The sequence below is a fragment of the Mus caroli genome, unplaced genomic scaffold (genome assembly GCF_978045245.1).
Source record: "Mus caroli unplaced genomic scaffold, Mus_caroli_1 scaffold_15, whole genome shotgun sequence".
Classification (NCBI taxonomy): Eukaryota; Metazoa; Chordata; class Mammalia; order Rodentia; family Muridae; genus Mus; species Mus caroli.
The window spans coordinates 24,741,490-24,755,145 of NW_028227270.1; the positions used below are offsets into that span (position 1 = coordinate 24,741,490).

General features: G+C 37.6%; 1 protein-coding gene across 2 annotated transcripts in view; it reads right to left on the bottom strand.

Annotated features, from left to right (window-relative positions):
- Cert1 (ceramide transporter 1) overlaps window positions 1-13,656 on the bottom strand; it is a 105,012-nt gene that overhangs the window by 27,302 nt on the left and 64,054 nt on the right. For both annotated transcript variants that reach the window (XM_021180963.3, XM_021180965.3), the window contains exons 6-8: window positions 10,734-10,817; window positions 3,139-3,296; window positions 723-815 (exon numbers count right to left, since the gene is read on the bottom strand). In XM_021180963.3, coding sequence (XP_021036622.1) covers window positions 723-815; window positions 3,139-3,296; window positions 10,734-10,817 — 335 coding nt within the window. The remainder of the gene's footprint in view (window positions 1-722; window positions 816-3,138; window positions 3,297-10,733; window positions 10,818-13,656) is intronic.

The following is a 13,656-nucleotide window of genomic DNA, read 5'->3' on the forward strand; positions in this document are numbered from 1 at the left end:
CATAAAAAATTACAATGATATAAATCTTTAAGTATTAAAAGACCAGTCCAAAAATGACACTGGAATAAAATACAGATTCCTATATTCTATCATAATTTTTTTTTTTTGGTTTTTCAAGACAGGTCTATCATAAGTTTTAAAAATTGAAATGTGCTGGTATGATGGCATACAGCTGTAATCCTGGAGGCAGAGGATCTCTGTAACTAAAAGAGGCAGAGGAAGAGGCATGGGGATCAGGAGTTCAAGGCCAACCTGGGCTACAACAGACACTGTCTTAAACAATATACAAAAAAATCCAGAATGCATTAGATACATTTAGAGGAAAGCATTAAGTATAATTATTTACTAAGTCTATGGAAAGAAAGACTCATTCTAAGGAAGCATTCATATAGCAAATTGGTAAGGAAAAAGGACTTTACAGGCAGACTCTGGTTTCATGACTCATGGTGACCGCCCCAAGGAGGAGCCCGTTAGCCTCTCAGTGCTGGGATTATAGGCATGTAATCCTATAACTATGGTTGGCTCAGGAAAATTTGAAAACACCTGGGTCTTTAAAGCATATATAAGCCTCTGTAGATGGTAAGAAGAATTAATCAATTACATTATATACATCAATTAAGTTAACCCTGAGAAACAAACTATCTATTTAAGACCATTTAAGGGCTACAGAATTATTAAAGGTTCCTTCTGTGATAGATGGGGACCCCAATCCAAGTCCATACTTCATAATCTGGCCCTCCGAAACGGGGTTTCTTCTTAAGTTCTTCCATCACATTCTTGTACGCTTCCTCCACTCGTCTCCTCTTTTCCACTTCCTAGGCAGGTGTGGGCAGGTGGGGAGAGGGAGGGAGGGAGAGAAAGTGAGAGTGTTATCAATTGAAGTGGGCATTCCAATTACCATAAAAAGACTGTTGGGTCACTTTCTGTGGAACTGGATAATTTGAGCAAAAAATAACTATTCCTGTGAAAAAGACAAATGTTATTCTGCCTAGGAAGTGCTCTCCTGTAGGATATACATAATATAGGAGCTACTGTCTGAATGTCGGCTCAGATCATCTGTGTGCATGCTAAATACTGGGATGGTTAAGAAATGTTAATGTAATTGCTTGTGTCTAATATTAAAATGTGATTAAGTCAGCACCAGTGAAATGTCAGCTACAGATTACTGAACGTCCCCCTGCCCAACACCGTTATTTATTGCTGTGGAGGGAGAAAAAGAAATTATTAAATGTTAGGAATTAAAAGAACTCAACTTATTAGTCAATACTAAATATTTTAAAGGACTTCTTAGCATTCTTCTTGCTGGTTAAAAATGACTCTTTCATTTTATAGACAGAACCAACAGTGCTAAAGATTCAAGGTAAAATGTTAAGGCTGGCCCAGATGGAAACTTCCTGCTCCAACATGGCTTCCTGGATCAACTCTGATGGGATACTAAAGCCTAGCCAACACACAAACCCCTCACGGCCTCACTTCAAGGACTCAAGTTCACATACTTGGACTAATTTAATTTTAATTTAATGGGTAAATCAAACAAAGTCTAACACACACACACAGCTAGCTAGTTATAAGTATATCCAAATTGAAGGTATGGATACCTTATAGTCAATAAGTACAATTTTCTCTTATTAAGATTATTAGCTAAAATTATTTAAACTTAGAATTTTAATCTTCCTGAGCATGCCTGGCTAAGTACATTTCTACAGGACATGGGACTGTTATCATAGATAACCATAAAGAATGATCACCTCTAAATATTTTGGTTTGCTTGAGTTGACATTTTAAAAAGGCAACAGTTCTATCAATAGCTGTTATTATGATCGCATATCTAATGTGCTCCACAGAGTGCAAACTTCTTGAGGGAGTATTTCCTGTTTATCATTTCTCTATTTCTCGTTTACAGAGGGCATGAGAACATCCTGGAATAAAACAGTATCAAAGAAATCACAGTGTCATCACACCTTCTCCCTGATCTTATGAATTATCGAGAAAACATTTACTGATAAACAACTTTTTGTGAATTATCAATACTGACTTGCATAATTTTCATTGTGCCTAATTTATAAATTAAACTTCATCATAAGTATGAATCTGTTAAAGAAAAAAAAAAAGAGTACATAAAACGTTTGCTCCTCTTTCTTTACATCCACCGGGGGTCTTGAAGTGCACGTCTCAGGTAAGGTTTGCATACTGCTGGTTACTACGACTTACTCTCACCTGTGCTTGAGAACTCTGAAGAGCTCTCTTCTAAACCACAAGAACAGTCTTAAAAACATTGCTATTTAAATCATGCATCATGGCGGTGTAACAGCAGCTGTTGCTGGTTTTCTTAGTATCTTCCTCAAACTGAAAGACCTTCATACCCTGTAAGCAGTTTCTGAGGGATTTGATTCGGAATGGTGAGTAAATAGTCTGGCATCCAGAGCAGACATACCCATAACAGAGCCATCTGCTCCAGCTTTGTTGCTTAGCACCTTTGGACAAGTCCTTGACTTCATTCCTTCTGAAAAATGATGGTGTTGAGCTAGAATTAGATTTTCTAAGGTATGTATTAATTTTAGTATTTGGTTATTTTACAAATGTTGGATTTTAAATATGAGTTTCCCTACTAAGCAAATTCAGTAAACCATAGTTCACATTAAAAGCTAGAAACTCATATTACAACACTATTATCAATGCTGATGATTAAATAAAGGTGGGAAAATGGAGAATAGGGCAAATATCTGAACAATATAATGCGTGTAAGTGACATCAAAGTGACCAAAGAAAACTTAATGGCCATGATGTGACAGGTAACTGTTAAGACTTTATAAAGGTCAGCTCATATAACTTACACACAGACTCAGATTTTATACACTAAAAGACACTAATGCCAAATGTTACGTCACTTCTATACCAAACAATTGTAATACTTGCAGAATTTTATATCGAATATAATCGAGAAGGCATGTTGTATAATAACTGAATAAATCACTGGTCGATACTGAGTTGAAGATTCTGATCAAGTGGCAAATGCGAACCACCTGATATTTCTATCTAGCCAGAGGTCCTTCCCCTTTGAAATTAGCTTAGTTTTAATGTTCAATGAACACATGAAGCTTAAAATGATGATTTTAAAAACGAAAGCAAAAGTCTTACCCTATCGTGTCTTTTTTGCCAGCTCTCTTCCCGTTTTACCATTAATTCAATACAATGAGAAAGTGTAGCAAGGATTCCAGCCGTAGTTGCTTTAAAAGTTATTGCTTCCCCTTTAAAGTCTATGCCATTAATTCCTTTTGGTGTTACATGCGGAAATACTGAAAAGAAAGTTAACACAGAAAAATCACTGAAATGAAGAGCCTTCGCTATACTTAAGATTAGCAAGCATTTATAAAGCTAGCAATCAGAGCACAGTATGGTTCCTTCTATGGACCCTACTACGCTGTGAGCAAAGCTTTGAGGCAACATACCCTCAAGTCCCAGTTTCTAGAGTCTATTTCCTGAACTTCTTGCTGAGCTGCACCTAGTAAGTCAAGTGGAAGGAGGAGCAATGCTGACAACACTCTGACATGTCAAAGCTAGATACATTACATTACAAAATCTAGAATTTTAAAACTACAACAAAATGAACTGTGGAATTTAAAAAAGCAGCATGAACTTCAAAATAGTAGATCATGTTTACAATTCTAATAGATGGTTAGCAAATGGATTAAAGGGGAGATCTTAAAAAGAATCCTAAGATAGAAACAAGAACATTTTGTAGCTAATATGTAGTCATCCTGATAGAACATTTACAAGAAAAATAATGGCACTGGGACTTAAGAGACTTGCATGTAGTCATGACAGTAAGGGTGCAGCCTGGAAAGGACAGAATTATAAAGTATTTTATCAAAATTTCAAACTTGAAGACATCATTAAGAAGATAAGCCACAAATAGGGTGAAATGGCCTATATTGATCATGGACCTATATCTGTAACTTATCAAGTAACCTAAAAATACTATAGATTGAGTAAATAAGCAATTAAGCACCAAATAGCCCACAAAGACTGGGAGCTAGTAATGGAATGCAGCTCCAGGAACACAGCTATGGGTCAGAAGCCTCAACACTGGGAAAAAACCAAGGGTGGAGAACAAAAGAAGTGAATACATTTCAACAAAGAAGAAGAGACAGCAAGCACAGAAGATGCTTAGTTTTTAAAGAAATGCAAATTAAAACCACAAGAGGGAACTTGCACATCTTTAAAAGTTAAAAATCCACCTACCATATAATTCCTAAAAAATATGCACAGACATTTAAACTCTGAGAAATGAAACAGATGCCCATAAGAAGGCCTGTATACGAGTGCTTACATAACTTTATTTCTAATACCCAAACTTAAAACTCCTCGATTGTTCATCAATGGATAGACAAACTGTAGCGTATTCATACCAAAAAATATCACTCAGCAATGAGAAGAAATTAACTCCTGACACACATACATATTAACTAGGAATTTTAAATTACAAAGCAAAAGAGTGCAGGAATTCACTTAAGTACTGGAAAATATAATTCAATTAATTTCTTTGGCTGCATATTACTTTGGAGCTTTGCAAGGCAAGTTCTCTGCCACCAAGCTTTATCTCCAGTCATATTTAGTTGTTTTTTTTTTAAACAAAACAAAACAAATTATGGCTTTATAAAGATAAACTTCCCACACCAAGAAATTCACTCATAAAATTAAAGATTTAGTATATTCAGAGTTGTATGATCAGCAGCAGCACAGTCAAATTTTCCAACAGTTCTCAAGTCTACTAGAAACGGCTCTACATCTTCCCCAAATCCTTGAATCTGAGCAATTACTGACTTATTTTCTGTCTCTGCAATATAGTTCTCAGACATTTAACAGAACAAACATAAAAACAGTGTTGTAACAAAGTTCTACTTAATTCATTTTTAAGATTTATCTGAGTGCTGGGCATAGTAGCTTATACCTAGAATTCTAACCTTCAGGAGGCTAAAATGGTGGGATCTCTGAACACAAGGCCAGTCTGGGCTATCTTACAAGACTATACAGTAAGACTTTGTCTCAAAAGTAATAAACAGAGCTGGAAAGATGGCTTGACAGTTAAGAGAACTTCCTGTTCTTCCAGAGGCTCAGAGTTCATTCAGTTCTTTCTACCCACAATTACCTGTAAGTCTAGATCCATGTGATCCAACACCCACTTCCGGCTTTAGGGCAAGTCTGCTCATGTACCTGAACACACACAGCCAACATGAACACATGAGCATTTGTGCACACACACATACACACTCACGACTTTCAGACTGTTCAGATCAATATAACTGATATTTTATAGACTGGCTCTACACTTTACAAACTTGCTTGATCACTTAGAGTTCTAATAGTTCTTAATGGATTTGTTATAAGTTATTAGTTGTTATATTTGCTTTAAAAATGTTTATTTTTCTGTATCCATTCTTCAGTTGAGGGATATCTGAGCTGTTTCCAGCCTCTGGATATGGTGAATAAAGCTGCTATGAACATAGTGGAGCATATGTCCTTGGGGTGTGGTGGAGTGTCTTTTGGGTATATGCCCAGGAGTGGTATAGCTGGGTCTTCAGGTAGAACTATTTCCAATTTTCTGAGAAACTGCCAGATTGAGTGGTTGTATCAGTTTGCAATCCCATCAGCAATGAAGGAGTATTCTTCTTTCTCCTCATCCTTGCAGCATGTGCTAGCTGTCACTTTAGTTTTTCATCTTAGCCATCTGATTAGTGTATGGTGGAATGTCAGGGTCATGTTGATTTTCATTTCCCTGATGACTAAGGATGTTAAACATTTCTTTATGTGCTTCTCAGCCATTAGAGAATCCTTGAGGATTCTCTAATTCTGTTTGGCTCTGTACCCCATTTTTAAATTTGGTTATTTTGTTTTTAGAAGTCTAACTTTCTGAGTTCTTTGTATATTTTGGATATTATCCTTCTATTAGATGTAGAATTAGTAAAGATCTTTTCCCAATCTGTAGGTTGTGTTTTGTCCTACTGACAGTGTTCTTTGCCTTACAGAAGTTTTTCAGTCACATGAGGTCCCATTTATCAATTGTTGACCTTAGAGTCTGAGCCATTGGTGATCTGTTCAGGAAAATTTCCCTTGTGCTGATGCATCCAAGGCTCTTTGCCACTCTATCTTGTATTAGATTCAGTGTATCTGGTTTTATGTTGAGGTCGATCCACTTGGGTTTGACTTTGTACAAGGATATAAAAAAAAGGATCAATTTGCATTCTTCTACATGTAGACCACCAATTAGACCAGCACCATTTGTTGAAGATACCCCCCCCCCAATGGTTTTGGCTTCTTTGTCAAATATCAAGTGTCCACAGGTGTGTGGGTTTATTTCTGGGTCTTCAATTCTATTCCATTGATCTACTTGCCTGTCTCTGTCTTGTGGTTTTTATCACTATTGCTCTGTAGTTTAGCTTGAGGTCAAGGAAGGTGATTTTCCCAGAACTTTTTTAATTGTTGAGAATTGTTTTTGGTATCCTGGGTTTTTTATTTTTCCATATAAAATTGAGAATTGCTCTTTCCATGTTTGTGATGAATTGTGTTGGAATTTTAATGGGGATTGTATTGAATATGTAGATTGCTTTTGGTAAGATGGCCATTTTTACTGTTAATCCTACTGATCCATAAGCATGGGAGATCTTTCCATCTTCTGAGGTCTCTATGATTTCTTCAGGGACTTGAAGTTCTTGTTTCATTTGCTTGGCTAGAGTTTCATTGTATATTATTTGTGCCTATTGTGAAGGGTGTTGTTTCCTAATTTCTTTCTCAGCCTGTTTATCATTTGTATAAAGGTTACTGATTTGTCTGAGGTAATTTTATAGCCAGCCACTTTGCTGAAGTTGCTTATCAGCTGTAGGAGTTCTCTGGTAGTTGCTCATGAACATAATGGACTACTATTCAGCTACTAAAAACACGGACATCATGAATTTTGCAAGCAAATGGATGGAACGAGAAAATATCATGTTGAGTGAGGAAACCCAGATCCAAGAGGACATGCATGGTATGTACTCACTGATAAGCAGATATTAGACAAAAAGTACAGAATGCCCAAGAAGGAAGGCCCAAGTGAGGACACTTCAATCCCACTGTGAAGGGGGAACAACATAGTCATGGAAGGCAGAGGGAGGAAGTGATTTGGGTGGGAGAAGGGGAAAGGGGAGCAGGATCAGGTATTGGGGGGGGGGGTAATGGAGAAGCCCAGAGGGCCAGAAGAATGAATAGAAATATGCAGTTGCAGGGGGTAGAGGGTGGGGTCCGGGTGTGTGTGTTGAATGTATGTAAAGTCCCAGAAACCTGGGATGTGAGAGGCTCCCAGGACTCAATGGAGATGACCTCAGCCAAAATGTCCAACAGTAAGGAGATGGAATCTGAAGAGATGACCTCCAGTTGATAGACAGGGCCCCCAGTGGAGGGATGGCATCACCAACCTACCTTCAAATTTTTTGACCCCAAATTATTCCTGTCTAAAAGAAATGCAGAAACAAAAATGGAGCAGAGACAGAAGAAAAGGCTATCCAGTGACTGGCCCAACTTAGGATCCATCCCATGGGCAGGCACTAAACCCTGACACTATTACTGATGCCATGTTGTGCTTGGAGAGAGGACACTAGCATGGCTGTTTTCTGAGAGGCTCTACCAGCAGCTGACTGCCTACAATTGAACTGAGGTCGGTGATCCCTATGGAAGAGTTAGGAGAAGAATTGAAGGAATTGAAGGGGATGACAAGCCCATAGGAAGACCAATAGTATCAACTAACCCAGATCCCTGGGAGCTCCCAGAGACTGAGTCACCAACCAAAGAGCATACACGGGCTGGTTCATGGCCCCCAGCACATAGATAGCAGAAGACTGCCTTGTCTGGCTTCAGCAGCAGCAGATGTACCTTATCCTGTGAAGGCTTGAAGCCCTAGAGAAGGGGGATTGGAAAGGGAGGTTGAGGTAGGGAGGGAACACCCTCTCAGAGGCAAGGGGGATGGGAGATGGGGTGAAAAACTCTAGGAGGGGGGACGAGGAAGGGGAGGGCAACATTTGGAATACATATAATTAAAAATTTTTTTTCAATTTGGCACTTAAATCTAGGGCCTTAGCATACTAGACAAAGACAAGTGCTCTGCCCTGAGCTATACTCCTAAAAGTTTCTTTGTATAGATCATACTCTTTTAGCTAGTGGACTTCAAGGGTGATGTGCTGGAGCTTTCTGCTGGTAGTATCTCCACAGCTCTACTTATAGAATGATTTCTCTATGATTATTCAGTTCTTCTTCTTCTTCTTCTTTTTTTAATGTTTTATTTATTTATTTATTTATTTATTTATTTATTTATTTATTTAATGTAAGTACACTGTAGCTGTCTTCAGACACTCCAGAAGAGGGCATCAGATTTCATTACAGATGGTTGTGAGCCACCATGTGGTTGCTGGGATTTGAACTCCGGACTTTTGGAAGAGCAGTCGGCACTCTTAATCGCTGAGCCATCTCACCAGCCCTCAGTTCTTCTTTTTAAAAGATTTTTTTATTTTATGTAAGTACACTGTTGCTGTCTTTAGCCACACCAGACGAAGGCATCAGATTTCATTACAGATAGTTGTGAGCTACCATGTGGTTGCTGGGAATTGAACTCAGGACCTCTGAAAGAGCAGTCAGTGTTCTTAACTGCTGAGCCATCTCTCCTGCCCGGCTATTCAGTTCTACCAGACCTGTGTTTTGATTTTATGTCAGAAAGTTCTGTCTGTAGGTTAGAGTTCTAGGAAAGGGTACAAGGAAGGGGTGAGGCTGCATTTTCCAGTATGTAAACTATGGTATCAGACTTCTCGGAGAGTGACAGTCAGAGCTCAATAATAACTACATAGAATTCTACTTAATTCATTTCTCTGTGTGTATAAAAGTTTGTGTGTGTAATATGTGTACGTATGGGTGCATGTAGAGGCCAGAGTTCAATGCTGACTGTCTTCCTCAGTTGTTTCCTACCTTATTTTTTGGGACAAGGCCACTGAACCTAGAGCACACATGACTGTGTGACCAACATGCACAGGGATGTCTGCCTCCCAACCCCCCAAGTTCTAGGATCACATGTACAAACTGCTGTGCCTTGCTTTTAGCTGGGCGCTGAGGATCAAGCAAGTCCCCATGCTTATGGAGCAAGGGCTTTACGAAAAGAGCCTTGCTGGATAGTTTTATGACATAAGCTAAAATCATTGAGAAGCAGAAATCTCAATTAAGAAAATATATCCACAGGCAGGCCTCTAAGGCATTTTTTAAAATTAGAGATTAGGGAGTACTCAATTTATTGGGGCCATCCTCAGTCTAGAGGTCCTGGGTTCTATAAAAAACAAACAAACAACAACAACAACAACAACAACGACAAAAACAGGCTGAGCAAGCCAGTTAGCAGCACCCCTCCATGGCTTCTGCATCAGCTCTTGCCATCCCTATTTGAGTTCCTTTCCTGACTTCCTTATCGATGTGCATGGAAGTGTTGGCCAAATAAGCCCTCTCCTCTCCCAACTTGCTTTTTTGTCATGGTTTTTCATGGTAGCAAGGGAAGCCCAACTAAGACGGAGCCATCTTACCGGCTCCAATAATTACTTTCTTGATAGCACAATACAGTTACCTTTTGATGGGCCTGGTGTTCAGGAATCTAGAAATCTCCACTTCAATTCTAGAGAAAAGAATCTGCTCTCTTTTGGAAAAGTAAGCGGCACTGCTGAGTATTATGTGGGAGGGATGCTTAGGCTGTTTTAAAACTTCTTTTAATGATTGTTTAACCTTCAAATAAATTACCTTCTCTATTACATCATATTATTCACTGTGACATTAAATAACCCAAAGAAACATCCCAAAGAGTCCTTTAATACTATAAAGTCACTGGATGACTTGATAGGTTTCAAGATTCTAGTTTTAAACTACAAAGACAACTTTTATAGTAAGCTTTAATATTAAGTTAGAATTTTGCACAAGGATGGGGAAGTACACTCTAAGGAAGAAAGGAGTTAAAATGAAGTAAGAAATAAGGAAGAAAGAAGGGAAATGCGGAAAGAGAAAAGCAGTTAATTTTAGCATCAATAATGGGATGCTCTAGTATGAAACCAAAGATTACATGAAAAAACAGCTCAAAAAACAATGAAATGTATCTGCTAGATTTCTACTTTATATCCTTTTATAATTTCAACAAAAATAAATACTTAAAATTTCATAAAACTTTCATTCATCTTAAAAAAGTAGGAATCCACTTTAGATTTTTAGGTAGATGTCAAGAAGAGTATATAATTTATAGTTCATGTTAATAAAAAATTTGTGATTCTTCAAGAAGTTTCCTAATAACTCATCAAATACTTTCAACACCAATGTATCAAGTGTAGAAGAGTATACTAAACACAGAGCAATTACTCTCACATGAAACACTGCAATCAAATCCCCACCGGTCCTTTCTAGCTAAGAATAAAACTCTTTTAGTCCTAACAACTAACTCTGCCAATACTAATGAGATGAGATTAATATTGGGCATTTAGAACCAGTCTTCAGTAGACAGCAAGCCATTATTAACATGATATTGGCATATGCATTTTACCTTTATAACTTTTCTTCAAAGATATTTTAACTTCAAATTTCAGGAGTTTCATTGCTTTTGAAAATTAGTTAGAAATTATTTTTTGACATATAGCAACTTTACAAAGTATACTTCATTCAATAGAGGGAGAAAAGTTATTACTTACATTTTTCTTTATTACCATTGGTATTGTGCAAAAAGTCTCCATCAGAACGAGTTGTAGGGAAGTCATCTTCATCATCTTCTACAACTAAATAAAAATATTACAATAAGAATTGGTTTATTCTTACATTCAACCAAGCATATGCTCTTACCCATCTTCTGTGTTTTCACTGGTTCTCAAGATACACTTTGTAACTATGTTGTAGAATGTTATTAAATATATTACTTTAAAAATGTATTGTCATTTGTGGAATTGATGGTTACTATTAAGTCTTATCTCTTTCTACTTTCACTAGGGTCATTTTATGATTCTCTAATAGTCCTAGAATGGTCTAGCAAAGTAAAAGCACTTACCATCAGGCCTGACTCCAAGAGTTCAATCCTACGAACCCATATGATAATAGATAACTCCCTCAGCACAGGCACTATGGGACACATGTGCCCACATACCTTCATATATATGCAGGTAAAACCAAAATAAAAAATTTGAAGAGGCCTAGAAGAACTGACAACTGTAAAATGAAAGAGACTTTTTCTAGTCTCTGGAAATTCTTGAATCTACTATTTCTGTATTTGCAGGGAAATGTTTTCCTTTATAAGAGTTGTCAGGCTGGCGAGATGGCTCAGTGGTTTAGACTGCTCTTCCGAAGGTCCCGAGTTCAAATCCCAGCAACCACATGGTGGCTCACAACCACCTGTAACGAAATCTGATGCCCTCTTCTGGAGTGTCTGAGGACAGCTACAGTGTACTTACATATAATAAATAAATAAATCTTAAAAAAAAAAAAAAAAAAGAGTTGTCATGGTCATGGTGTCTCTTCTCAGCAAAATGACCCACACTATGGCATCCTGATTTATATTTTGAGGGATTTTCTACAGAAGGAATCTCTTTCTACACTATTACTTTCTTACAAATTGTCTGATTTCTTTACTGCAGGAGTACTTTTGGCTCTACATTTCAGAGAAAGAGATTGTTTTAATCTTTCTTGACCAAGGGAAAGAATGAGAATGAAAAATACCTTTATTTGTACATAAAAATTTTGCTATATTTTCAAATCACAAGCTGCTACTTTGTGTAACACTGTGTACTGATTTCTATGCAGCTGAATATTATCTAACATTTTTCCTTCTATCCTTCCAAGTATTCAATATACTTTTGTACCAAAATTAAATATGCTCTCAGATTTTATTAATTTTTATCTCCTTGTTGATAATTTATTAAGAAACCCATTAATGGCACACTTGCAATAATGCTCTTCATAGAAGGCATTAATATGAGAAAAAATTTTAGGTTTTATGTTGGCTTTAGACAAATATATATGTTACCAAATAAATGAAATCTGGAACTTTTTTTCACATTAATTTACCTTGCATATTTGCTCTCAGAGAACAGTAAGTTATGCTAGCCATTGAAGTCACAATGAAACCATTCTTGTATTAGTTCTTTGGCAAATGTTATAAGGATGACTGGAAGGTATCTGAAAGTACCTTTTAAGATCTTTACTTCATTTACCAGGGTGGTTTTGAATCTCCCTATATTTTAAAAAAATCTTATCAATGAAAATTAACAGTTTATTAGCTACCTCTCTAGCTAGGACTTCCTACAACAACAGATATTTCATTATATTTACTCTAGATTTTATCTAGTCTCATGATTTGAAAGATGGCTTCTCTTGAAAAATTCAAATGACCTCTGTATGTTTTCCCTTTCTGCTGGCCTTCCCCCATGGCATTCAGAAGGCTTGTTTACTAAAAGCTACGCTCTATTTCTACTAAAAGTCATCCAGACTCATCTAATAAAAAATAGAATTTTAAATTCTCCCTCTCTTCTGCCCAATGTTCTGTTTCAGTAAACCTAGGATACAGGGTATCGTATAGATTAGGATGTGCCCCTTAAAGGTACTCTAGACTGCATGCCACAGCGGTTTTCAGGCAGGCCCTTTACCTGGATGACTGCATTGTGCAAAGCAGCAATTGGCTCCATTTTCAGAGCAAATGCAGAATGACTCTGAATCTCAACTATGTATGCAGATATCACCTCTGTCCCACACAACAATGAGAAATAGAAAGACAAGTAAAACAGTACTACACATAAACACATCAAAGGAGACTAGGATCAGATGGGGAAACAGAAAAACCAGGCCCATGAACTTATCAATGAAAGGTGCAGCTCCCTCTGGACCACATAAAATGTGAATACCATGAAGCCGGGCAGCTTCTTCCTCCCCGATGAACGAGCTCAGGTGCGGAAAGGCAGAATATGACAAGGTGTCTCAAAGACTTCTGCTCAGCTTCATTTCTCCAATAACTGACAGGAGACTACAAAATCTTATTCTTTGTCCAGTCCTAGCCATCTGGAACTGGTCCCTTAACTCAATCCTGCAGCTACACAAACACTGCAACTCTACAACTCGGCCCCACAGCCTAGCTCTGAGGGCTTTCCAGGGGTTCTTCAACTGGGTTCCTCCTCAGTAAATGATCTTAACTACTTACAGTGACTTCCTTCCATCTGTGTTAGGTCTCCGCCTTTACCTTTAGTAAGGCACCTTTGAGTAGAGGCATTCTACATCTCTGTAGCTATTCTATAACCGAAATACTCAAATATGTACACATACAGACATATATATTGGGTTTATGATAAGACAATATTAGCAATTAAGAGTGTAATAAAGCTTGTGATCGCCAGTGGCCAGTGTTGGGGCAATGTCCATGGATGCAGTTGTGTGAGAACAATCCTGAGTGCTTGTGAGGAAACTCCAAGAAAACAATTAGTCTTGCGACCTCAGTTTCTTTAAAACATGGAATTGTTCTTGGAACGCGATTTCATGCTCCTCCCAGGTATAGCAGATAGGAGAGAGTTTACTCCAGGTTATTCAATATTGCTTGCTGATGTTATTCAATTAAATGTTTAAACTATCCTTTATATG